Source organism: Chelon labrosus, assembly GCF_963514085.1.
Source record: "Chelon labrosus genome assembly, chromosome: 18".
NCBI classification, from domain to species: domain Eukaryota; kingdom Metazoa; phylum Chordata; class Actinopteri; order Mugiliformes; family Mugilidae; genus Chelon; species Chelon labrosus.
The window spans coordinates 18584244-18610524 of NC_140351.1; the positions used below are offsets into that span (position 1 = coordinate 18584244).

A 26281-nucleotide genomic window follows, 5' to 3' on the forward strand; every position below is an offset into this window, starting at 1 on the left:
AATTATGATTGGAGACTAATCCATCTTATTGATTGATAAAACCGCTTGCAGGCAGTTGTGAGCTAAGCATAGGATTATTAGTGGAAGAGAAACTTCGGTGTTGCTGTGTTTCTGTTCCCTTTTACTGCCTACATTCAAAACTGCCTCCAGAGAGCTCTGACCCCTCTTCTAATAATAGAGCATTAAAACAGAGATTAAAAACTTTATTTTCCCCTTAACCGCCAAAAACAGAGAACATTAATACAAAGTAACAGGAAAGAAGAAAAAACAAAACTGCTTCATAACAGGAAACACTGCACAGACTTTGCAGCAGCCATTAATGAGACCTTTTTTTTTCCCCAACAGAAGTATAAAATGAGTCATTTCAAGCATTCAGACAAAGGGACGCGCCACAGAAATTCTACCAAATCAGTCCGAGTTGTAAATTGCTGCAGCGTTCACCCCTTTTTATTAGCAGCGCTTGGCTTCGAGCCACGTCACAGGTTTTTGCTCTTGGAGAAATAGAAGTCGATGCCTCTGTCCCGGTGCTGTTTGGGAGTGTGAGACGGGCCTCTCTTTCCTCGTGGTGACGGCCCGGTGCCACTCTGCAACAAAAGTAAAACAAAAGTTTGCGATTAGTGAAGGAATATTACCTTTTGAATTTTTTTATTTTTTTTTTAATATAAACTATTAAATACTGAGGAAGAACTGAGGTCAAGTAAATGTGGCATTACATCAAAAGTCCTGCATCCATTTATCAAAAGTAAAAGTGTTAGTTTGTTGCGACATTATTAAATTGTTAATACTTGTGCATTAATGTGCAAGTACCGTTTTAAAGTAGTAGTTGGTGGAAGTGGAACTTATTTCAACAATTTTATAGAGATTTACAGCTTTTCTTTACCTTCTTGGTCCGTGATAAACAGTTTGTGGGATAAGAATAAAAACAATATTCTGTGGAACAAACTTATATTAAAAAGTTTTCTTAAATCTTGCTTTAAAAAAACAAAACAAAAAACTCCTACGACCACCTCATTACGGTTCCAAAAATGATTTAAATGAAACCCTCTGAGAAGCTGGGAAGGGCAAACCCATAAATGAAACATGAAATCAGACCAACGGTTTGGAAAGAGCAACTCATAATTTAATAATTCAGTGGGTAATTGATATGCTTGTGGAAAAGGTAAGGTTATGGAAAAGACTAGCAAGTGATAATATCTATCAGATAAATGTAGTGGGCTAAAAAGGTCACATATATCCCCTTTGAATTGTTTTAGAGTAGACGTAAAATTAAATAGAAATTAGTATTAATCCCTTAACAATTGTTCTTACTGTCTACACAGTACTTCAGTGCTTTTGTTTGCCTTGAATGATCCACTTCCCTTTTCTCAAACACCCACCGGTTTCTTGTTAATGTGTCTGCTCCATTCAGGTGCCATGACGATGGGGGTGGGGTAAGTCTCGCCGAGGGATACATCAGCACGTGACAGCGCAGCGGTGCTGAGCGTCCAGGGAGTGTGCACATCAGCTCCTCGGATACCCTGCAACTCTGGAACCCACTGCCGCACGTAGTCACCCTGAAACACACGCACGGGCGACATTTAACTTGTCAATGAGTGGAAAGTAATTTCCTCACTTTCAAAGTGGTCGTGTCACCATCGCATGACAACAAGGTGTGACTCGTATTGTGAACTGTGAAAAGTTCAGCTCCAGACTACTGTCAAAGAGAAGTGAAACTAAATGTTCACACTTCTCCAAACATACATTGCCATCATAGTCGAGGCCTTGTTTGATCATGTTGAACTTCCTGTTCTCTCTGGGGTCATTTCCTATTCCAGCACTGTACAGCCAGTTGCCATAGTTACTGCAGACATCGTGGTCAATCTACGGAGGAAAAGGTGAAATGATAAGGCACAGGAACTTGTGACTATCAACATGTAAAAGTAAAAGGAGTGAACTGCTGAGGTCAGTACTTAAAAATCTGTTATACTGTTACGCATAACATCTCGATAACTAAACCATTCACTACATAATTAAGTGATAAGAATTTAAAACCTGACCTGCACTACTTACCAGAAGGTATTCAAACCACTCAGCTCCCATCCTCCAGTCAAGGCAAAGGTCCTTGGTGAGGAAGCTAGCAACATTTTGCCGCCCCCTGTTGGACATGAAGCCCGTCAATGCCAACTCTCTCATGTTGGCATCAACGAAGGGAACTCCTGTACGTCCCTCTGTAAGTAAAGAGGCTGCATATTAGAAATTCAGTCACAGACCCGCATAGAATACCTGCTATGTCAACGCATCTTTTAAAGAGATATTTTAATAAAGAATATTTGGTAAATGGCACAAACCTTTCCACGCATCGAACAGCTTCCTGTCAGTTTTCCAAGGCACAGATTTGTCTTGAAGCCCTGAAGTGAAATCACAATAAAGTTTATTTAGTAAAATTTACTGTAAAAAAAAAAAAAAAAAAATATATATATACACTATATTACCAAAAGTATTCGCTCACCCATTCAAATGATCAGAATCAGGTGTTCTAATCACTTGGCCTGGCCCCAGGTGTATAAATTCAAGCACTCTGGCATGCAGACTGTGAAACAAGACATTTGTGAAAGAATGGGCCGCTCTCAGGAGCTCAGTGAATTCCAGCGTGGAACTGTCATAGGATGCCACTTGTGCAACAAATCCAGTCGTGAAATTTCCTCGCTCCTAAATATTCCACAGTCAACTGTCAGCTCTATTATAACAAAATGGAAGCGTTTGGGAAAAACAGCAACTCAGCCACGAAGTGGTAGGCCACGTAAAGTGACGGAGAGGGGTCAGCGGATGCTGAAGCGCATAGTGCAAAGAGGTCGCCGACTTTCTGCACAGTCAATTGCTACAGAGCTACAAACTTCATGTGACCTTCAGATTAGCCCAAGTACAGTACGCAGAGAGCTTCATGGAATGGGTTTCCATGGCCGAGCAGCTGCAGCCAAGCCACACATCACCAAGTGCAATGCAAGGCGTCGGATGCAATGGTGTAAAGCACGCCGCCACTGGCCTCTAGAGCAGTGGAGACGCGTTCTCTGGAGTGATGACTCACGCTTTTCCATCTGGCAATCTGATGGACGAGTCTGGGTTTGGAGGTTGCCAGGAGAACGGTACATTTCAGATTGCATTGCGCCAACTGTGAAATTTGGTGGAGGAGGAATTATGGTATGGGGTTGTTTTTCAGGAGCTGGGCTTGGCCCCTTAGTTCCAGTGAAAGGAACATTGAATGCTTCAGGATACCAAAACATTTTGGACAATTCCATGCTCCCAACCTTGTGGGAACAGTTTGGAGCGGGCCCCTTCCTCTTCCAACATGACTGTGCACCAGTGCACAAAGCAAGGTCCATAAAGACGTGGATGACAGAGTCTGGTGTGGATGAACTTGACTGGCCTGCACAGAGTCCTGACCTGAACCCGATAGAACACCTTTGGGATGAATTAGAGCGGAGACTGAGAGCCAGGCCTTCTCGACCAACATCAGTGTGTGACCTCACCAATGCGCTTTTGGAAGAATGGTCAAAAATTCCTATAAACACTCTCCTCAACCTTGTGGACAGTCTTCCCAGAAGAGTTGAAGCTGTAATAGCTGCAAAAGGTGGACCGACATCATATTGAATTCTATGAGTTAGGAATGGGATGGCACTTCAGTTCATAGAATGAGTAAAGGCAGGTGAGCGAATACTTTTGGTAATATAGTGTATATATATATATACATACAAAGATACTGAAAAAAATCTATTTTACCTTCGACCTGGAACATTCTGTTTCCGTACTTGACACTCACAAACTTGAAGTAGTCCCTCCACAACAGCTCAAAAATGACCCTGTAGGAAAACAGCAAAGGTGGCCAGAAAGATAGATTTGTGACTAAATAGTGGAAGAATACATTTTATTTCCATTACAAATGCATTCTGACGAATAAAAGCCCCACTATTAAAAAACATCTCTTTTTTCTTTTTGTACTGCTGCTCATATGATTCCCAGTAAGTATACTCACCAGTATGTGCTCTGATTAGCTGTCCGCTCACTCTCATACTGCTTGATCTGTTGATAAATGTACCTGGGAGAAATGCAACCCATCGCCAGCCTGCAGAGTGTCGCACCATAAGAGATATCATGAGAACTGTGGGACATGGAACATGAAACTCCACTAAACATTTAAGAGAAGAAAAAAATGAGACCAACAACGCTCACCAAGGTGCAAACTTAGTGGAGTAATCCACCCCGATCAAGCCGTTACGAGTCTCTTTGTAAGTTGCAACTGCGTCCTACAAAACAGACAACATATGTACAATAAATATATTACTCTCACACAGAAGACGATACATTATCATAATTAATGATTAAAGATGTTGTACTCACAGTTTCCCAGAAATAGTGTTTAAGTCTGGCAAGAGCATGAGTTTCTCCACCACTACTGGAGAAGGCTGAGCGAGGATCGGTCACGGGCTCTGTAAGAATAAAACAAGAAAAACACTTTGGCTTCTGAGCTGGAGAGGGAGGCGAGGCGGCAGCGACTAGACATAATCCCACAGCGAGTGCCTGCATATTGGAGTTCTCCCCGAAGAATGAGATGGTCGCCTTCATGCAGCTGCAGGAAGGCGACCACAGCACTACTCTTTTCTGCAAAGCCACAAAACATGAAGAGACTAAGGTAAATCGTAGCCAGATATTTGGATTATTCACCTGTCTGTTGCAGGTCCTCTGCTGTAGGGATGGCTCCTTCTTCCAGACCGGAGGGAAGGGGATTCAGCTTCTCTGGGGTTGGAAACACAGGCCTCACCCTGCTCTGCGTCTCCACTGCCTTTCTGAACTGAGTGTAGACATCAGGCAGCCTGGAAAACAGGAAGGAATATCAGCATCTTTCATAATAATACTACTTCCTCTCTGCAATCCCTTCTAAACAAATTAGATAAAATTAAAAAAGTATGATGTGACAGACATTGGTTGCTTTATTGTCTTTCACCTGGATATATGGTGAAATGGAAGATCATCTCTGTGGTACAGCGTGGAGCCCCAGCAGGTGTGAACTTTGACTTTCATCTGTGCACAGACTTCCTTCACCCTGCCCTCCACACCCAGCTCTTCTGAAGTAACCTGGAATACATGAACAAAAGAAGGTCACTATGTCCAAATAACCAGGAGACAAGAGAAAGGCGAAGTGAAATCACCTCTTCATGGAAGGCCACAGTGCTGACTGAGCCCAGTTGCTTGATGAGGTCTGCGACTACCTCCTCTGCCTTACCCCGCCTCACCACGAGGTTGCTGTCTCACACACACACACACAAAAATAAACACACACACACACACACACGCGTAAGTCTGAGCTCACGCCATACCAGGCAAGCTGCATCCTGGGTAGAGGGCTAGCTGGCCGGAAAAAGTGATGGGAACAGTGTGTGCTGCGGCCATATTAATGTAAACATAACCCCCATGTAAGCACAGGTGTGTCCTCATCCTGCAACATGTGTTTTGGGTCAATCCTAGAAAGATGAGGACAAGGTCTGTGCAGACTTTATGCGTGACAGCAATATGTTACAGGAGTTCATTGTCACTTATACCAAAGACTGAGCTGGACCGTGGAAAGAGAAGCGAAGGACACACAAACTGAGGTAACACACTGAAAGATCAATCACCGAATGGCGGCTTTATTACCTGCCCTTGTTGAGAAGCGTGTTTCTGAGGTCCCTGATACTCTCCAGTAAGAAGCGCAGACGAAAAGGCCCCGTCTTTGGTAGGTTGAAGTTGTAAGTACCCACATAATGCCTGGGGTCGAAGCAGTACAGTGGGACTATGTACTCTGCATTTCTCTGAGCCCAGTGGAAAAGCTGCAGTCAAGAAGACAGTGTCAGGATTGTACAGAATCTCTTAAGGAAAAAAAAGTATTAGCTATCAAACACACAAAACAGAACATTTGAATGTGTAGTTATCAAACTGTTTCTGTAGCAATGATTTGTCTGCTCACACATGATCGCAAATTAAACACCCATAAGCTTCAGTACTTCGTTAGCGTATTCCTGTACTAATTTATATATTTGTTTGTCTTTGTAATTCTGCATCGCGGCCTGTATTTTTATTTTATTTTTTACATTTAGTTGAACATACGGTTAAAATGTGGGAAAAGCAGAAATTTTGACAAATAATTTCTAATATTTTTGCGTCGAAGTAAAATTCTGTTATTTCACTCTTTGGAATGGACTTTTATTCTGAAGGATGTGTGCCGGAAGTGATACAGTTGATAACTGCTTTGTGAGAAATGTATTAAATTGGACATAGAATTAAAATGAGGGAATAAATAATTTAACGGTAATCCTTTTGATGTACAATTTCTAATATGTTGGCATCGAATTAAAAACTTGCTATTATTTTACCTTTAGGACGAGGCTTTTATTCTGAAGGAGTTGTGCCGGAACAGATGACAGCTCTCGACAGTTGCGGCTTGATGCTAATACAAACGTGTGTTTGGTAACGTTTAACACGCCTGAAATGTCGCCGTAATCTCGGTAACAAATTATATTCTTAACATGTGGCACTCAAACTCAAAGCTGATATGTTTGCTGGTGTTCAGCGAAATAAATATCAGCGAATTAAGTTAGAAATAACCTCAATCACTCTTACCTCATTGTCGTGGAGGCGCAAGTCGTTTCTCAGTAAACATATAACTGTACGGGAGGTAGACATACTTGTTTCTTTTGCAAAAAACAGCTAAACTTGTACCATGAAGACCCAAAAGAAATCCTGCAGCAGAGAATTACGTCCTCCGGTCTCTCGTCTTTTCTGCTCCTGCTCCTGCTGCTGCTGTCCTCCTGGAGTCACGTTTACGGACACGACGTTACAAAACCTACAAGTTTTGTAACGTGATTTTCTAACAGCTGCTTGGCTGTAAGCAGAGATGCCAAGTAAAGGGCCCGGCCCAGTCGTAGAATGTATTACAGGTATGTATGTATTTTGTAAATGTGTGTTATGTTTATGAATGTTTTCATTTCATGTTTTGTTAAATGGTAAATGTTAAAATCTAACATCGATTTGTATTTTTGGTTTATATTTGTCATACTTCATTCAGGTCCAATCCGTTAATTTAATTTAATTTAATTTAATTTAATTTTTTAAATCTTTGTGTCTTTTGTTAATTGTGTGTTTACGGGTAAATTAATCTGTGACAAGCGGTCATATTTATATAGTATTTTGATCTGGTGCGAAAGATAGTATGGCCCCTCCGATTTGCCGTAGAGTACAACACTTGTTTATGAATTTCCGCTTTTGAAATGTGTTGTAGAAAAATAAAGGACCACGATTGCTCTTTTCTTCTTCTTCTTCTTCTTTTCTTATTGAACCAGCGGCAGTAGGCAATTTCCCTATGTTTGGTCACAGTAAGCACACTAAGACATAATATCAGTCTATTTATTATAGTATAGTACGTTAATAAATTTAAACCAACAAGCCAAAATATAACAAAAAGACTCATGTCTATGGTCTTTAAAAGCAGTGCAAAAAACATTACTGAACTAATACAAATCATGAGCATATGGCGTTAGCAAGTCTTTGAATATACACTGTGAAATAGAATGGTTATATTGTGTTGTAATAGTAAAATGACATATACAATGAATAATTAAAAATTCTGTGGAAAAATATGTGGTAGACTGAGAACCTTCACAGACATATGTGGAAGAAGGAAACGAGAATAAATGTGATACTTTTCATGACATTCTTGCAGCCCAGTATAATGAAATCACACAGGAACATAGTCTTAGACCTTTGATTTATTAAGTTAAATGTACAAAAGATCAGTGACTTGATACATTTCATGTTTCAAGGCTTCGTCATTAAGACAAAATAAACTTGTCCCATTCAAAAGCCTCCCGGTCTTTCCATACTGCCAACCAGCTCTCAAAGAGACACTTATACATACTCCGGTCTAAATCACAGTACAATCTACTGCATAACGTAGCTATTTCATCAAATAGATTTGTATATAATGTAAAAGACATTTCATACAAAAGTGCAGAACAATATGTATTTACAGTATACTCTGTTTTTTTTTTTTCAGTATAAAAGAATTTCAGCAAATCCTGTGTGTGCTCTCTACTAAACAGCTGCTCGCCTTAAGAGGAAGCTCTCCACTTTGGCAGTGAACATTTGTGTTTACATATTCATATAAGGCACTGACATGGGTCAAAAAGATTTGATCATTCCTTAAGTGCCACCGTGTTACAGTTAACACCTCCCTCCAGTTTAAGTTTCATCTCCACTTTAAAGAATACAGCATTCAGCTCCGTCTTTCCAGCTTGACACTTTTTGGCGAGTTGACGTTACACAGAGTGAGCAGTCAAGTCATAAAGTGATCCATTCAAAAAGAGTGGAAGGCTAAATAAAGGCATGGGGTGAGCGGATTTACATTAGTAGTTACAGCAACTAACATAATTAAGACGCTTCCTTCAAACTAATTTCATGATCGTTTTATAGCAACACAACGTGATGTCAATGCATCTGATTTGGTCTGTGCAGAGCACAAAGCTGCCATAACACAGAAAAGGCTTTTGGGCTCCGAGGTGACAGAACATGAATAATACTGCACATTAACCGGTGTCTGTCTCTTTCCAGCAACTTCTCTTTGGCCACTTGTGAATAGAACAAGGCTCACTGCATGGGAAGATGGAATGGATGTAAAGTTGGTATTGCTTAAGAGACATTGCACACTAATGCAAAAGTTTGGTTTTTTTTCTTTACACCGGAACACAATTCTCACTATGAAGTTATAAAAAAATGCATCAAATAGAAAAATATCTCCTCGATTGATTATCTTGCATGTTGGAAACGTTTCAATGCATGATATCAAAAGTGCATCGTTGACAATCCTTCTAAAATGGGGTTGTGAGTGCTATGAAAGAGGGGCGATGGCAACCCTCAAAGATGTTTAAAAAAGACATTCTTACTTACAAACTCTTATTGTAAGGCGTTGAAAATACATTTACTTTTTCTCTAGAATGACTTAGAAATTACAATTGCTAAGACTCTTTGTATTGTGTCTTATAAAAATATTTTACTGTCTTAAGTCTGCTCACAGCTACGCTATCTGAGGCTGATGAGTAACATACAGTACTATCAGATGTGATCAATGTCACCTGTCTAGTTCAGGCCGAGACACTGTTCTGTGGCAGTAAGTGGGTGTAAAGTGAGACCCGGAAAGCTTCAGGCATCACTTTGCCCTAACTTGGGTCACTTTTCCTGCTCTTATTGAAGGACAGCAGTCTGGAGGTGGTGAAACTGCTAAGTGCCTTCTTGTCAGTCCTCCAACTCCGGAGGTCAGACCACAGTCAACCTGGCTTCTCAGGAAACAGTCCGAGTGGAGCTAGTTGGTGAGAGATGCAGGGGTCCTGACAAGGCAGACACTGGTGATAGACGACAGGGCAGGAAGTCGGATTGGTGCTGAGCCCTGGAGCCTGGTGACGGGAAGGGGCCCTGGGGGCGGGGTAGGGCCGGAGAGGAGGGGAGGCGCTAGGGCCCGAGGAGACCTCATAGGCAGGGACGGGGAAGAGGGGTGTCCACATGCCTCAGAAGCTGCCCTGGACGAACGGGTGGCTGAGCAGAATTTCCGCCGTGGGCCGCCACTTCTCCTCCACAAACACCTGCCGCAGGAAGTCCCTGCACGCGTCAGAGACGCCCTCCGGAAGCATGGGCTTCGTAGGCTGGGTGGCGATCTTAAAAATGGCCGCCATGGCCTCGAACTCGGCCCAAGGAGGTTTCTGAGTCAACATCTCCACCACGGTGCAGGCAACGCTCCTGTAGGGAAAACAGCACAGCAGCAAATAGAAATTAGGGTGACGTTCAGTGAGTCGTGTGTTTGATAATATTTAACATGGGGGCATTTAAACATAGTTTCTGTTTAAATTACCCATGATGACTCGGAAGGCTAAAAGATAACCATTTATATCCATGTAGCCAGTGTCCAGAAAAGTGGAAGGGGGGAAAAAAATCAAAAGTAAGTGAGCATTTACGTCTGGGTGGATAATAGATGTATCTGATTACTGTCACAGATTTTGAGCCAAAGCTGTTTATTCTGAATTCATTAAATGACCTAGCATAAAATAAACTAGATTGTTTTATTGCTGCTTGCTAACCAAGAAAGAGCATTATTTTTTCCAAATTTCCACAATGATTGAAAAGGCAAGAGCGTAATCTACTGATACCAACAGTATATATTACATATTCACCTATTTATATAAAGCCATGTGTTGGACTAATATTAAATAATAACAATACTGTGTTTATAGTACTATTAAATATTACCATAATTCTGTTTGTGGAGGCCCTAAATTTAGCATTACAAGCCTTAAAAGCTTTGTTTTGTTGTTGTTGCTATTGTCCTGGATAATACTGTGTCACCATTGTTTGCTTATGCTTAAGCCTGAGCATTTAAATGCAATTTATTGCTTTACTATCAGTCTATTTGGGTACTTTTATCGCTTTTACTGCGCAACGATGAGCTGCAGCAGTCCAATATCACCGTTAGGTCTTCACAACATTTCATTCATTCCACCTCCATCTGACTGTACCCTTACCATACATCAGCTTTGCGGCCATAACCCTCCCCGTTGATGACTTCAGGGCTCATCCAGTAGGGGGTGCCAGTGACGGACTTGATTCCAGTACCAGACATGCAGATGGTCTGGATACGTTTGCTGGCTCCAAAGTCTCCCAGCTTCACGTTCCCCGAGGAGTCTCTCAGGATGTTAGCACCTGGTGGGACGAAACAAAATGAGCTCAGAAGTCCTTTTCCAGAGAACTGTTAATATCCCCTTAATAACACGTACTTTGAACTTGTAAAAGTTCAGCTAATGTTGTTAGAAAGTCGTGCCAACAGTTCAGGCTCTGGGGTGATGGAATTCTGGCACAAAACACCAAAGTATATCTTTGAGTAATCTTTACATAAATACCACACTCACTGAACTCTACAAACATCTAAGTTTACTTTTCTTTCGGTTTGGGTAAAGTGCATCATTGGTTTATGGTGCAGATCAGAAAATCAAATATTGAATAAACTGCTGGCTTCGTGGCACCACCATTTCTCACTTTTTCTTACAAATATTCCGATATGTATGTGTCTATCCTATTTCCTTCGGACTCGCCACTTGTTTGATCAGTGACTAATGCTCACAAAACGTCACTCTCCCTCCACACCCACTAAGGGATTGGAGCTCTGCTAAGAAGAGATTGAGAGACTGTAACCTTTAGCCCTTACTGCCTGCACATTTACTGCAAGTTGGTTCAGTGGAACATTAAGAGACTGATGTTAACGGCTGCGAAGCTGTTCAGTCCCAGAATGTGCTGACGTCTCTTTTACTGCAAAAAGAGGCGCTCTTGTGCGGCAAGATGAGCACACGTCATATATTAAACACGAAGAGCGTTTCTAAATGGAAAATACCACCCACATATACGCTCTCACAGAGCCTACATGTGTCCTGTGAGACCTACTATCTTTTTCGCCCCAAACCAGACGGCATGCTTCCATCTTTCTTGGCCGTGGTTTAGCGAAACAGTGACTCCCAAAGCTGCGGGCAGCCAAACTTAAGCCTTTCCGTCCGGTGCGGAGCATTTTTAGACTGGACAATTTCACCAGCGTGGAGCCTAATATATCTCAGAGGGGTGTTCAAAATAGCACATTTTTCCAGGCTCATTCTGCAGACGACGAATAGCCGAACGAGGAAATGTCAACCAGAAAGAAATGAATGAGTCTGAGGTTTTCTCGGCATCAGTCGGTGCGGTGGGAGCCATAAAGATGCCTTTCAAGCGTGGGTGTCCGTTGGTTGCAAATCCAATTAAAATCCTTCCCTGACATTTGCTAGTTGTTGCAGTTTCAGTTACCTTTGATGTCTCTGTGTACAATCATGTTGCTGTGCAGGTAGAAGACTCCTTGGAGGATCTGCCGAGTGTATCTCTTTGTCACCTTCTCCGTCAGGGCCCCGTAGGCTTTGAGCTGGTCTTTTATCGAGCCCTGAAGAGAGAGAGAGAGAGAGGGGAAACCCTTTAAGAGAATGTGTGGAACTAACACTCCTGACACAGATGTAGAGTATAAAATTACAGAATATCTGTTCTGAGTGATGGGGATTATTTGGTTAAGAGTTTGATTTAACAGTGACTTTCAGGAAAGTGTGGGTGTTCTAGCTGCTCGCTTCAAGCCAATTTTTAAGTACAAAAACCAAGAATGTAAACACACAACGCGCTGACAGAAGCCTGCCTGATGCCGTGTCCAAGCTGATTCAATGTGCTGCATTTCCTTTCATTTCCTGTTTGCAGCCCCTCCGGAGAAATTCGCAGGAGCAAAGACCTGATCCAATAACACCTGTGACGCACTCCAGGACTCTCGCAGTGAACACAGAGCTTGTCCCTCTTCACTTCCAGCTGTCAACAAGACACCTTAGCAGCTCTCCGGCTCTCTGAGGAACACTCAAACCCCCCTCCCCCCCACCCGCCGCCGCCGCCGCCACCACTCGGGCCACTCAAGTGTTATCGGTCAGCCGCAGCAGTGCAGGCACGCCACGCAGCCACACAAAAACTTGGCTTTGTCACCTCCCCACTCGCCTCCGCCAACTCCGCTGAAACATAAACATTTCCAGTTTCCAGACAATGTGTGACTAACGGCACGGAGAAATAAAAAATAGCTCAGGAAATATTAAAACCAGGCTTCGGGGACAGGGTCCACAGGCGACAGTTGCTCATTAAGGCTCTCATTTATGGAGAAAACGATCTTGTAAAACGAGCCGTTGTGCTGACATCAACCGCCGAGGACATGTTTGTTGACGGCTGGTGACATTTCAAAAATTGTTTTCCAGCAGATGTGGCCAGTATGAGTTTGATTTGATGTTTGTCTTAAAACGTCTGCGCACCTATCCAGTGATCACATTCTCAGACATAACGCGTTACTGCAAGCCAATCAGACTGTAAGGACTTCTGTCTCGCAGTTAGACGACAATTAAAGTACATGAAAGACTAAATATACTCAAAAGCCCTGAAGAGTACACACCCCAGGCATGAACTCCACAAAAATGGTGAGTTTTCTTTGATCGAGGTCCCGAAGACAGCCGTAGTACTGAACGATCCTCTCGTGACGCAGATTCTTCAGCAGCTGAATCTCACACTCCAGAGCATTCACTTCCTACAGAGAAAAAAAAAAAAGAGAAATTCAGATCACTGTGTCTTGTGCCGTGAGATACATGCAGTCAGGGACTTGTTCCGAACAGATGGGAGGTTTTTCTCACAGCACATCTCTCACCTTGCTGGTTTCCTGACAGTCGGGATCAAAGGGCACCTGCTTGGCGGCCAGCTCGCGGCCCGTGTCGGCGTCGTAGCAGAGGTACACCTCCCCGAACGCCCCTCGCCCCAGGAGCTTTCCTTGCCGCCAGTTGACTGGCGCCCGCGGTGCTGCAGAAACAGAACACCGCATGATGAAAACCCACCAGTAATTCATTTAGTTACTAAGCCCCTGGAGACAGACAGCTCCACGGTGATATACTGATTTGAGTACTGACGCATTGCCCAAGGCCCGACCGTAACTCACGCGGTAACAACACCAAGACGACACCTTCTAATACGCAGCAGTTTGTCCAATTTATCTCCCACCCAGACCCCCTCAGATTGGGAAACCCCTAGCTATTGCAGTCAAGCGGTCAGACCACAATCAGCCGACACAGAGTTGTCAAAACCTAGTAAGATAATTTCAACGACTCTCATCTCCTCAGGCCCAGACTCAGAGACTTTGTTTGGGAATTTAACAGGCTTCTTTGTGGCCGGGTTAGGCTGCTCGGTGGTGCGTGGGTGAGACGCGTCGACCACAGACTGCTGAGCTGAGCTTTGGTATCATGACAAAGACAGTTTCTGGGCACACAGCGTGTATTAACTGAATGAGGACAGATGTGATTCTGGAGCCAGGGACATGGACCTATGTGTATGATGAGAGGGGAATTCCTCCTGCTGTGACATACAGTCACTGGCCATTAATTACTACAACTAAGAATTTAAATATGACCATTGAGTGCTCACTACGATACAGATTACCCTTACTCTGCAAATTATGGCAAAATGATCAAGTTTCCACTGTTTCTCACTTTTTTCTACTTAATTCAGTTAAATGAAAATGAAAACCCTCACATATTCTAACACTGTTAAGTATAACCAGTTAATCTGTAAATCTGTTTGGCATGTTCAATCCAAGCCAAGAGTTTTTCATTTTACTGTAGAACAAGTTGTTCAGGAACAAATTGTTAATAAACACATTGAGTCAGTCCATTTTTCCTGGTTTCAGATTTGAACTAATAATTTTGGAAACCGATACATGCAAATCTTAAGGCCAAAAATGTTTTTAGTATCTCTATTTTACACCATTGTAAAACTAGTTCTTTACATTTGAAAGATTAAATGATTTATCAGTTGGTGAAGAAAAACGCCAAAAACATGATGAGGTTCAAATATTAGCCCTGCTTTCGACAAGGAAAAGGAAACGTCTGTATTTTCCTCATTTATCTGTTGGTTTTATGACGGAGGAATCAGGACAATACAATGGAAATCTTGAAAAATAAAGGTCCGTTTTAGTTTTTGTTTAAGCGCTCTGTCTATCCGTTTCCAGAGATTTAAAGTCAACTACTTACACTTGGTTGTACTACGCTGGCAGCTCTTGTCAGAAGTACGGCCCAGTGAGCGCAGGTCGCTGTACTGCAGCGTACTGTCTCCGTTATAACTGCGAGTGCGACTGGAGGGAACCAGCTGAAATAGGTTCTCCTGCGGCATGAAGCTCCGCGGAAGCGTCCTGCGGCCTGAAAACACACGCACAAAAAAACACAAGACAGATTAATGGCTTTCCGCGCGCGGGCGACCGCATCTTTTGTTTGCAGCTCGGCCTGTTTACATACGGTTTCTTTACAGGTGTCGTGCATAAAGAGAGCCCTCGGCCAAGGCTTAAGGCCAGCCAGAGCTTCTCGCCACTCCGTCCCACTTCCCTTCAGACAGGATGCAGGGCGCTGTGTTTTTATACGAGTTCGGGTTCACCGCAGGGAAACGTAAATCACCGCTAGCCAAGGTTAGCCTCTGAGTAAGCAATTACTAGCAGCTGCCTGGAGCAGCGAGCCACATAATAATGTAACAAATCTACGTAAGGGGCATTCAAAAATGTCACTTTCTCCAAAAGTGAAAAAAATGGTAGAAACGTAAGGAGAGGGAACTGTAAAGAATTATCCATCTGAAGTTAGAAAACGTAAACAGATGGTAGTGTCTGGTAGTGGTGTGTGTATCTGTGTATTGCCTTGTAGACATGGTAACATGTCTGTTTCATGTTCTTCGGTAATGTTGTTGTTGTTATTGCTCTAGTAAAACTGGTTTCTTACGATCTCCATAATCCTTGCTGCGATTGGGCAACTGGAACTGGCGTGGGAAAGTACCCCCTTTCCCATGGCGACCTGAAAAGCGAGCAATGAGGCAGATATGTTAGTGAGGAAGTCTTACAGATGCACGTTTCTGAGTTTACAGTCATGTCTGCATTCGTCTACCAGGTTTAATAATGCGGCTTTAGTTGCTTAGAAGTAGAGACATGCACAAAAACATCTCAGTGCCTGATTAAGGATAACTTAAGTTCACATTTCAACTGATCATATCTGACAGATGCTACATAGCTGTTGCTCATCTCTGCATGTAAAATCATAGCTCAGAAGCAGCGGGGTGGAACACAGCTTTTCACACACTGATCGGAGCTGTTGTGCCGCCTCACTGCAGCCAAGACAGAAAGTGAAAACAGCTCGCGTGCGCTAGCTTAGCCTCAACTCGGAGCACGGTGGGGCAGTAACTGAAGGCAGGTGGGGAGCACTGCTGACGCATGCGAGCGCTGACACTCGCTCTCTCGCAACGCTAAACGGAGAGGGCCGGAGCCACTTGCAATTGAAAGCAGCTGTTCCGTCAGATGACTGCCTCCCCTCGCGCTGTTTTTGTGGCTGTATCCCATGGAGACGGGAGTTATTTTTTGTGTTTGGCAGCGCGGGATGGAGAGGAAAAATCTACTCACAGGGAATGGTAAACAAATACTGTAGCCCTCAGCAGGAAGGGCCACACAGCTTTACATCTGGGAGGGGAGTGTGTATATAAATATATATATATGTACGTGTGTGCGAGCACGTGCATGCATGCCCCAGCCAGTTTTCAAGAGCCGCTGCAGCAGTGTGAGGCCCCCAGCCTGTGTACACAATGTGCTGCGCTCCTCTTTTTAATTTACAGCATGGGGATGGTGCAAGAGAAGAAGAAATGAGCAGATTAAAAGAGCTGCCGTGGCTCCTCGCTTCACATCACAAGGGCTGGTGTGGCGTTATCTGTCATCCTGCTCTATTTGATCTGGGTTCTGAGGAAAAGGGGGCAGACGGGGACCCCGGGGACGAGGAAGAGACAAGCAGAGGGGCATCAAGAGGCGACGGGATGGGGAAAAGACAGGCCAGCGATGTGGGTTACAGAAAGGCAGATGAAGACTGGAGATGGGGACGATAGGGACGAAAAAGGTAAAAAAAGGCGGCTTGAATAGAGGCTCCGCGGAGGAGAAGGCGTGGAAGATAACACGAGCTATGATACCGCCGCACTCCCCTCACGAGACACAAGAAGCTCACACATGATACCTTCACCATATCCTCGTTTTAAGTATAAACTCACAGATAAAACTATCAAATAATACAATCTCTCTCCTCATTAGTAATCTCTACAGGGCGTTTACAATAGGAAAACATTTCAGATAATCAGGAGCTGCACTACACAACGGCTTTCATTCTTTTCCTGTAAAACTAAATATGCGCCAATAATTACTGCAGGAAGAACAGACAAACCTTTCTAATAACGAAGAAGCTTTCTTTCCACCTCTTTTAATCTTTTCGCACCGTTTGAGTTGAGGAAGGACTCAACAGCAGAGAAGCATTGTTAGACCCAGAGAGACCCTTGCACGTGTCTTACCTTTGTATTCATAGAGGTTCACGTAATTATTGTCGCGGTTGTTCTGCGAGAATGGAGGGCTAAAACGACAAGAGAACAGGGGGGGGGGGGAGAAATAGTTGAAAAATGATTTGCCAGTGCAGCGGGTAATTCCTCTTATCTTCAAACGGAGCCCGGCTACAGCTGCTGCTGCTGCTGCTGCTGCTGACCTGAAACTTCAGAAAGGGCTCGACTGTAAAGCGGCACAGAATGCCTCGAAATGACTTTTGCATTCAAAGTACCATTCTGTCAGTCACAATTGATGTTAAACAACCATGTCCTGAATTAGAAAAGATAAGCTGGGAGTTGGAGCGGCTTGCTGCATTAACAATGAGAGAGTGAAGTTTGCGGTGCCGCATTGCTGAACTGCCAGCGAAATTTACTGTGTATCATTAAACGAGCATCCAACCTCGCACCCCTCACCCTCCCACTCCCCCCCATCCCGGCCGTCTGGAACCGGCCCTGCGCGGCGACCCGACAGAGAGTGACGTCTCTGTTGACCGCAGGGCGGCGCGGGGCCACGAGACCCTGGATAAGGGGCACGCATGCCCATTCGCAGGGAAAAGTTCCATGCACTCGTTTCCTGCCATTGTTCTGCAGCCTGGAGCCCTGATAAGCCTCGTGCAGGTAGAACCGCTTCCGTCCTGCTCTCTCTCTCTCTCTCTCTCTCTCTCTCTCTCTCTCTCTCTCAACCTCACTCTGGCTCACTTTTATTTTCCCTCTGATTCAGATTCCTTCTTCAGCCTTTCCACTTCACTCTCACTCTCTCGCCACTTCTCCTTTTCTGGCTCAGTTTTTCCTCTTATCCGACATGTTCAAGCTCACACTTTCACATCTCCCACTCAGTCTCTGTTTCTCTCTTCCTCCGTCTCTCTCTCTCTCTCTCTCTCTCTCTCATGATAACGGAGGAATCCAGGCGTCCAGATAAGAGTTCTGTTGCTATGGCAACAGCAAAATGACCCGATTCCCTTTCCACATAGGCAGGAAGGGTCAGGGAGCTACGCTGGCCCTTAACGCCACTTACAAACCAAGACGGCTCCGGCTGCTTCAGCGTGTGTCGCAACATACACACTCACATCCAAGCAAGCGTGTAAGCGAAGGCGGCGCACTCGGGCCGACAGTCCCACAGCCCTCTGCTCGTTTGTCGTACAAACAGCTCACGCATCGCACGCACTCGCACCGCATGATGACTCACCTGTCCAGTGCCTGATCTATTGATTGACAGCTGCTCGACAGCGAGTTGTCTGCGCTCCCAAAAGGATCCAGCATCTGACGGATATAATAAACACAGGGGGGGGGGGGATCGAGGGTCACAGAGCGTGCAATCATGTCGGGGAGAATATCAAGCAGTGCAGATGGAGCAGTGTGTATAACTGCAGTGCGATATAAGAATTTGAGGAGCATGAGTACTGCATGTGTTAGACAGCTCTCTTCCAATCTACCCATAAATGTTATATGCAGCTTATATTCAGTTTTTATAAGAAGAAGCTTATATATTCTTGTAGAATACAACCACTGCTAGGTATTACTGATTTTATAAAAAACAAATAAATCACATTCTTGTATATTAATAGACTAAACACTGAAGAAAATGATCACTAGAGCTTCTGTCTGTTATATTTGGAAAACACAAACACAGCTGAGTTTGGATACTTGACTCAAAGGACTCAAGCAGGTTTTTAACACGACATAGATCTATCGTTTGTTTGCTGGATAAAAATCTTCAAAAAGCCCCTACTCTGCCAGTGCTAGCCGTTTTTTTTTTTGTGCACTTACTGGAGTTAAAACAGCTGAGGAAAACCACCAGCAGAAAAAAAAATTATGACTCAGTCGCTCTCACTGTTTTCTTGACAAGCGACCAAGAAAAACACGAAGCCTTTGCGATATCCCAGTCAAGATTAATGGTTAAGTCACTATGACACTGAGTCATATTCTCTAAATTAAAATCAAACTTGGTGCCAGGCATAACATTATGACCACCTTCCTAATATTGTGTAGGTTTCCCCTGTGCCTCCGAAACAGTTGTGATTCATCAGGTCAACACAACACTGTGCTGTTTTTTCATGTTTTTTTGTGTGTCTGTGTCAGGCTGCATCCTGCTGAGGTTGGCTGCTGCCATCGAGGAGTGTCATTGCGAAGGAGTGGGGCGGGCCTGGTCTGGTCTAGGTGTGTGGTACATGACTAAGTAACATCTACATGAATGAATCCCAGGTCCAAAGGTTTCCCAGCAGAACATTGTATGTCACAAGATGATCAATGCTATTTACTTCTCCTGTCAGTGGCCATAATGTTGTGGCTAATCAGTGTATATGCCAGCATCTGGCCCCCTTTTGACAAAAATAAGGGCAAGTTAGAGTTTATTTTTGAAGAACCATCTAAAGGTGGTGATGACTCATCCTACACTAGGGGATTTGTACTAACACATAAACACATATTAAAGATGCCGCTGAGTGGGCATCTAGGTGTGTATTTTTCCAGGGGAACACGGAAATATTTGTAAAAAATAGCCCTAAGCTTGTGATTTCATGTGGTATTTTTAAGTCTGGTTGAAGTCAGACCTCTGAATATCTTGAAGCACTAAGTTCAAACACAAACTCAGGGGCTGCCCCAGACACTTTATGTGACACTGGACTGCTCTCTGTCGCTACATGCCATATTTGATCTGTTATATCACTTCAAGCTGTTAAGTGCCTAAGTTTTATCTCAGATGTTTAGACGTTTTAGTGTTCAACTTGTTGCACTATGGGTCTTAGAATAGACTTTTTTTTGATCATCTTGCTTATACTACTGTTGTTAACAGCTAAGATATAGCCTAATTATAAACTTATGAAGCAAAGATTATTCAGCTGTTCTTTAACTAGGAGTCCATCATCTTCCAATATATAAGTAGCAATAGTGATTGCATAAAATGTATGAAAATAACCTAGAAGCTTGTATAAAATATCGAGCAAGTATCCAATGGACGGGCTCTTACATTCTGATCCGGGGTTTCTGGGATGAACTCCCCCTCACTGTGGATGCTGGTGTAGGAGCCCTGGCGGGCGATCTGCTGCTGCTCTTCGGGGACGCTGCCTGGAGGCGGGGACGTCCGACCCGTGTGGAGGGAACCTGGGAAAGCGACAGTTTAGAAGATTGGAGCACAGAAGAGAAGAAGAGGACGAAAGAACGAAACACACGGAGCGGTAAAGGGGAACAAAAGGAGGAGTTGAGCAGTAAAAGGTGAGAAGGAATGGAGGGGAACGATGATGAAGAGATGAAAACGAGGGGCAGAGGGGAGAAAACGGCGTCACAGTGTTATTCATGGGTACAAGTTCAACGGTGCCAGGACTACGAGGAATGATTTACTGAGCCACACTACTGCTGCCACCTCTAACCTCAATTACTGTGACAAACGCTCCCCTGGCTGGGCTGCAGAGGGCCCGAACACTCGTCCTTGTCACAGTAAAAAGAAACTATCACTGGCTGAGCTGACTGGGCTAAAAGGTACCAAGATGTATAGGACTGTCAAGAGTGGGGTCAAAGCAAACGCGCCGGTTTCGGAATGAAAGCTAAAACTGCATCTTTTTCTACACGGTTCAGTTTCTCCCCGCGCCCCCTCCCTCGCCACAATGCAGCTAAACGTCATGCACCTGAGCTCACATCACATCCTCACTCAACCACACAGCGCGGCCGCTCTCCTGTCACCTCTCATCTGCCACCACTCCCTCCGCTTCCACCTCGGCCCCTCCTCGTCCTCTCAGACTCACGGCTGCCTGGCAGGGGAGTTGATAGAGGGAGAGGGAGGGAGAGAGCGGGTAATTCTACACAATTTATTTGACTCGGGCCGGTGACAGCCCTCACATTATTGGAGCTGCGTGAGATTGATTGACGGTGACAGCCATCATAAAGCGTTTTGGGCTGCTATGCAAAAACGGAACAGAAGTGAGCGCCGCTTTGTTTCTGCATGTGTCTGGGCCCGAGATACGACTGAGACATTGACCTTTCTGGATGGAGCTGATATAAGGGGGGGGGGGGGGTGCAAAGCTTCAGACATGCGAGAGTATTTCACAGAGAAAAATAAACCTTCACGCCGTGTTACCAAACAAGCCGGGGGGGACAACAAAACTGGAGAGCGCTGTGTTATCCGGCTGAGGAGCGTGACTTGACAGGATTTTTATATGTCTATTGACATTTGGAGACACGAGCTTATTATTTTCCCTTCAGTCGTATCTGCACATTAAAAATGAATGTGCATTTCCCAAAATGTCAAAGCATGACTTGAACACCTCCACTTTCACCACAACAGGAGATGATTCAGGAAGAGAGCCGCTGGGTATGAGAGCAGGAACTTGCCCTTGCTTTGACCTGACGTCTCTCCGGCCGCTTTCACCTCCAATTTTCTATTTCGACCGTCTCTTACTCTTCCATTAACATTCCTACGACTACGGCAGCAGCCCGTGTTAATCAAGTGACGCTGACAAGCCGTCCCTGAGGCCTCAGCAGGTGAATGAGAAATCGTGGCGTCAGAAAGATTTGTAACTCTCCGCCTTTTGCTTTTCCGCCTCCTCTCGGGCACAAGGCTCGGTAGAAATTACGGCTTCTTGATGAAGCCGTAATTCCGCTCTGACGGCAGACTATGTCACGTTTGTGCGCGTGGTCCGGCGCGGCGCCTCACCTGTCGAGTGTTTGCGCACCCTCTCCGAGCCCTTCAGCAAAGAGCCCTTCAGATCTCCCAGTGACCGCGATGACCTCATCTCGCTCTGTTTGTCCCTGCTGTTCACCTGTAGGTACTGCGAGACAAAAAAAAAAAAAAAAAAAAAACAGCACACAGGAAGCGTGAGAGGAAGTGAGGACAGCATTACATCATTGTCTGGTTACATCATCATGTCAGCGGGGGAGGTTTATTTTCCCACTAATTTCTCCGATGCAGCTCAGTTAATGTCACATGGCTTTAAAAAAAAAAGAAGAATGACTTCATTCAGCTGAGTTAACACAAACTGCCGCCTGAGTGAGTAACTTTTAGCTGACTCTTATCGTGGTTACTATGGTTACCATTAACATAATAATATGCTATCATAGTGCGCATTGTTGGGTACTCACATGGTTGTTTTTGGGGGTCTTTAGCTGAATCCTGAGCAGCCCGTTGGTCCCGGAAGTGCAGCCCAGTGCCACCACGGCCTGGTCCAGGTCGTCCTGGGTCTTCAGGGGCAGCAGCGACTGAAAGGACAAGAAAACATACAGCGCGTGACCTTTCATTCCCTATTGTTCCATAATGACGGCATTAACATTAACATACAAGGGTCACGAGAAAAAAAGCACTTCAGTTTAGAGAAGCACATGGTGACCGATGTAAAAACAAACAGAGAAGACATATTTTATTCCCCTTAAAGGACAATCTTGTACTGTCACTACTATTCTTACCCACATTCACAACGGCAGCTGAGGAAGTGATAAATCAATGAGCTATGCACGCTCACTAGTCATTTTCATACCTCTTTCTCCATAAAGAACATGTCCATCTGCTGACCGAAGGCCTCGGTCACTTTCTGCAGCAGCTCCTTGATCCTCAGCGGCCTCTGAAACGGGATGATTCTGGAAAAAAAAAGGGTAGAACGGCAGCAGGGTCAGAGGTCAGAGAAATAAGCTCATGTTGTGTCTGGCTGCACCTTTCACTCACTGAGAGGATTGTTAACCTCTTCCTGGTTTACTCATAATAACATGAGTCGGTAGGAAAAAGATCCAGCGATAGACACGACGGATCTCTTCTTTTCTTTACTTTTTCAGGCATTTTATGACAGTGTTTCTATGGCAACGAGAGGGAAAACGGACAGGGTCAAGCAAAGGAGCGAGCCAAGCCAAAGAGATGCTTACAGCACATTAATCAATGCTATGAAAACAGAAAGCACAGGAGTAAACTGCTCTTATGTAAATGAGTAAACCGCTCTGATGTAAATGCTGAGCGTATCACTGCTTATCTACTGTACGGCTACGTGTGTGACTGAGCGTGGACACCGTGTCCGAGCTTATCGGAGCGCGTGCACGCGGACGCATGTGCGTCTGTAAAAACCCTACATGCATGAGTGTGCTTCCCAATCAGTGTGTGCATCGGCCGCTGTTTCAACACCACCGGGCCTCTCCACTAAGCCAGCACAAAGGCAGATGGGAAACTTCCTGAGAGGAAAGGGGAAAAAATCTGGAGCGGCAGCAAAAAGCAGCAGGATGTGTGTCTTTCCCTCCTCTTCTAAAGAGTGACAGAGTGAGAGATACAGAGACACGGAGATATTTACAGACTGTGAGAGAGAAAATAAAGGAGACAGCCTGAGAAAATAAAGGAAAGAAAAAGAGATTCTCTCTGGCGTTTCTTCTCCTCCGTGCCCTCCTCCCCCTCGCGCTCTGCTTTTGAAGAATCTGCAGCCCGCTATCTCTTTGTAGTATCCCGATAAAAAGGACTTGTTTTCATCCCATCACTTCCTCATCAGAGGCCAAAGCCTTGCCTATCTTAATGACTGCTCATTGGTCCCCTCATTTGAGGAGAGGATTCTGGGAAGCGGGAGGCCTGCAGATCAGAGGCGAGCAGCGGCACGGCTAAACGCTCTCCGTCTCTGTTTATATTCGCCGATGATGAGTGTGATAAAGAGCTGGAGGGATGTGGAGGAGGGGGCGAGGGGAGCGGGGGGGGCTCTGGCGTACGAGGATGCTGCTCCAAAAGATATGGCTTTCCTTCCTCTCAGCGAGCATGTGGACACACACTCGGTCGCAGAAAAAAAAAGTTAAAAGAATGTTCTCACACATCCCTGCACACTCTCTCTTTCCCCTTCTTTTGTGGACAAACTCACAATCGTACGCACACGCAGAACAAAAAAAAAAAAAAGGGGGTCTGGCTCTGTTCCTTTACTCTCTGGCAGGAGACCCAGAGGCAGCACCAGGGGAAGAGAGAGACGTTACAGCTCCGATTTCCTTCCCCGAGCCCTCGCCGCTTGCCAATGAAAAGAGAGACCATCCAGTTTGATTCCACTGCGGACAGACAACGAGATTATCCTGACTCAGGGACTCCTAATACCTCGAGCACGGCGGACTCCGCTCAGATATAAAAAAAAAATAAATAAATAAAAAAATTCAAACTGGCTCTGCAGCTCGGGATAACAATCGTGCAGCTGAATTGTGTGGCGAGAAAAGCCAACAAGATTTCACCACTGTGTTCTCAAGAATGAAAGGAAGTTCGGAACATTTTCCTTTTTGTTATCCATAAATGCCTCCATAAGCGGCCTCCAAAAGGTCCGAAGTGGGACGGTGAAACCTTTATGCCGCTCTCCAAGGCAAGCTTTATTTGAGTGCAGCTTTTTTTTTTCTTACAGAACAATGAGTATATGTATAAATGTCCATTTAGTGACAGAAACTCCACAATATTTCCCAGACTATAAATTCCTTTTATGCAAGTATTTATCCCAACTTCATTTGGTTTTATGCTTCTGACCGTCTGATGAATCACTTTTTCTCTTGTCAGCTCATCCTTCGCTGCCAAATGCTCCAATATACTCATAAGCTTTTATGCAAACTGTGCGTGGGACGGGTCTTGGAGTGTGCAGTATGTTTATCAGAGCTTTTTTTTTTTCGGTGCAAACTGCTAATGAGGACATTTAGTTTGAAAAGAAGGAAGACTGTAAGCGGAGCGTGATTTAGTCATAAGATCCTATTGTTAATTTGACATTAATATTTTACCCAGGGGACCACTAAACTTCCCAAAACAAGCCTTAAATCTGAGTGAAAGCAGTCGGAGTCTGGAAAAGCACAGCACGGAGAACGCTAACTAAGACAAGGATGAGCATGAATTGACAATGGATTCAAAAAGAGTTGCCTTTCAGATCTATGAATGGTGTCTTCCAAAGTGAGCTGTTGTCCGTCTTTCCCGAGAGCGTGGGGAGCCTGTGAGAGGGAGACTGTGAGACAGCGAAGCGGAGGGAGGCAGAAACATGAAAAACTTGTCTCTTCCTCAGCAGCAGCCAATTAGGGCTGTGAAAAGTGGAGAGGCCCAGTGTGAAGCTGTATTCTGCTGGCAGATCGAGCCGCTTCCCTCCTCGTTCCCACTCCTGCAAGCCTGTGCCTTTTTAATCACGGCACCACTGAACCAATGCATGTTCCCCTGGTCTATGTTCTGATGAATCGAGGCAATTATTCTCGTAGGTTCTGGTCAGTTTCCCTCCAATGTTTTTCGCCACTGTTACAGAACACACTGTGTTTGTCATTCCCCCCCTAAGGAGTTGTTTGGCGTTCAGACTCTGAGGGCTTGATAGCGACAAAGACTGTCTGTGAACATCTCCCAGGATGCTAAAGGCCAGATCGGTGAGACTCACAGGGCATCCATACATGGAACGACGGAGCCGCAAACCCATTGCCGACAAAATAAAGCACCAAATAAAGTCTCTTCCATTCAGAAGATCTGTTACTTACACCGGGCGCCTCACTTTCAAAGTGCTCATATGTCGTAAACAAACTGTAAGGCACCTAGGTGGAAAAACTCTCCAGACAGTAACCATGCTATGCCTCTTGAGCGACTCTACAGCTAGTGGCGTGAGGGAGTACAGATGGCTCCTGGATGACGGATGTGGAGGACAGAGGGAAAGCGTAAGAAGATGAAACATTAATTTGGGGTGTGCTGGGAACACTGGACACTAAACTGAAACGCTTGGCGCTCCCCCAGCCTTTTTTGATCGCCCCCTCTCTCCGACCCTCTGTCCTTCTTTTTCCCTTCTCAAAGTCTGAAACACGAGGCCTCGGCTAAATGTCAATATAGGAATTTTCCCTCTCTTTATGCTACTCTGGCTTGTAGCTGTGATTTCCTCCCCTAGACACCAAATCCCAGGCATGGCGAAGCATAACAAAAAAGATCCGAAGTGAAGAGTTAAGGCTTGGACAGAGGAGTAGAAAAAACAATACTTAGGTTCCAACATACCGTTTTTCTCTCTCATGCTCCAGCTTGACTCTTAAATCCTGTGGAGAGGAAAAATAACAACAGAGGGGAGTTATGGAAGTGGAAAGTGATTCATGGTTGTATGCGTGGATCAGGGCAGTCGAGTAAATGAAAGCCGGACGAGGAATTTAAGTGACAAACAAGCGATATGATGATGCATGCTTAAGATTACTGTCGCCGAATTATGCACTGCAGAACAAAGACGGCGTTATCCTCCAACCTGACTCCGAGTGTGACTCGACACGATCTATATTTCCTATTCACAGTCGTCACCAAAGGGAGCAGGAATCTGGAGGAGCCTGCAAGTCTGCATGAGGTCATGGTGATAAA

General features: G+C 44.6%; 2 protein-coding genes across 3 annotated transcripts in view; both read right to left on the reverse strand.

Moving 5' to 3' along the window:
- Nucleotides 1–188: 188 nt before the first annotated feature.
- On the reverse strand, nucleotides 189–6852 carry cry-dash (cryptochrome DASH). The gene is made up of 14 exons (XM_084566205.1): nucleotides 6631–6852; nucleotides 5668–5840; nucleotides 5184–5277; nucleotides 4979–5109; nucleotides 4699–4847; nucleotides 4375–4463; nucleotides 4207–4280; nucleotides 4010–4099; nucleotides 3757–3836; nucleotides 2328–2387; nucleotides 2050–2207; nucleotides 1741–1860; nucleotides 1377–1553; nucleotides 189–584 (listed from the first exon to the last, which is right to left on the reverse strand). Exons 1-14 carry the CDS (start codon nucleotides 6691–6693, stop codon nucleotides 477–479), a joined length of 1566 nt encoding a protein of 521 aa, XP_084422331.1. The 5' UTR covers nucleotides 6694–6852; the 3' UTR covers nucleotides 189–476.
- Nucleotides 6853–7760: 908 nt separating this feature from the next.
- The window catches only part of map3k22 (mitogen-activated protein kinase kinase kinase 22), a 35577-nt gene continuing 17056 nt past the window's right edge, over nucleotides 7761–26281 (reverse strand). For both annotated transcript variants that reach the window (XM_084565938.1, XM_084565937.1), the window contains 14 exons: nucleotides 25934–25971; nucleotides 22476–22575; nucleotides 22084–22200; nucleotides 21659–21773; nucleotides 19979–20112; nucleotides 18200–18273; nucleotides 16987–17045; nucleotides 15390–15461; nucleotides 14658–14822; nucleotides 13286–13434; nucleotides 13037–13168; nucleotides 11878–12007; nucleotides 10575–10752; nucleotides 7761–9795 (listed from right to left, as the gene is read on the reverse strand). In XM_084565938.1, coding sequence (XP_084422064.1) covers nucleotides 9567–9795; nucleotides 10575–10752; nucleotides 11878–12007; nucleotides 13037–13168; nucleotides 13286–13434; nucleotides 14658–14822; nucleotides 15390–15461; nucleotides 16987–17045; nucleotides 18200–18273; nucleotides 19979–20112; nucleotides 21659–21773; nucleotides 22084–22200; nucleotides 22476–22575; nucleotides 25934–25971 — 1692 coding nt within the window. In that variant the 3' untranslated portion in view covers nucleotides 7761–9566. The remainder of the gene's footprint in view (nucleotides 9796–10574; nucleotides 10753–11877; nucleotides 12008–13036; nucleotides 13169–13285; nucleotides 13435–14657; nucleotides 14823–15389; nucleotides 15462–16986; nucleotides 17046–18199; nucleotides 18274–19978; nucleotides 20113–21658; nucleotides 21774–22083; nucleotides 22201–22475; nucleotides 22576–25933; nucleotides 25972–26281) is intronic.

Bases quoted from the DNA above. Each gene is read 5' to 3' on its own strand.
- cry-dash (XM_084566205.1), bottom strand. From the start codon at position 6,693: ATGTCTACCTCCCGTACAGTTATATGTTTACTGAGAAACGACTTGCGC. The intron at 1,861-2,049 runs GTAAGTAGTGCA...TTTCCTCCGTAG, and splicing joins AGTGGTTTGAATACCTTCTG to ATTGACCACGATGTCTGCAG. The intron at 1,554-1,740 runs GTATGTTTGGAG...CGTGTGTTTCAG, and splicing joins GCCTCGACTATGATGGCAAT to GGTGACTACGTGCGGCAGTG.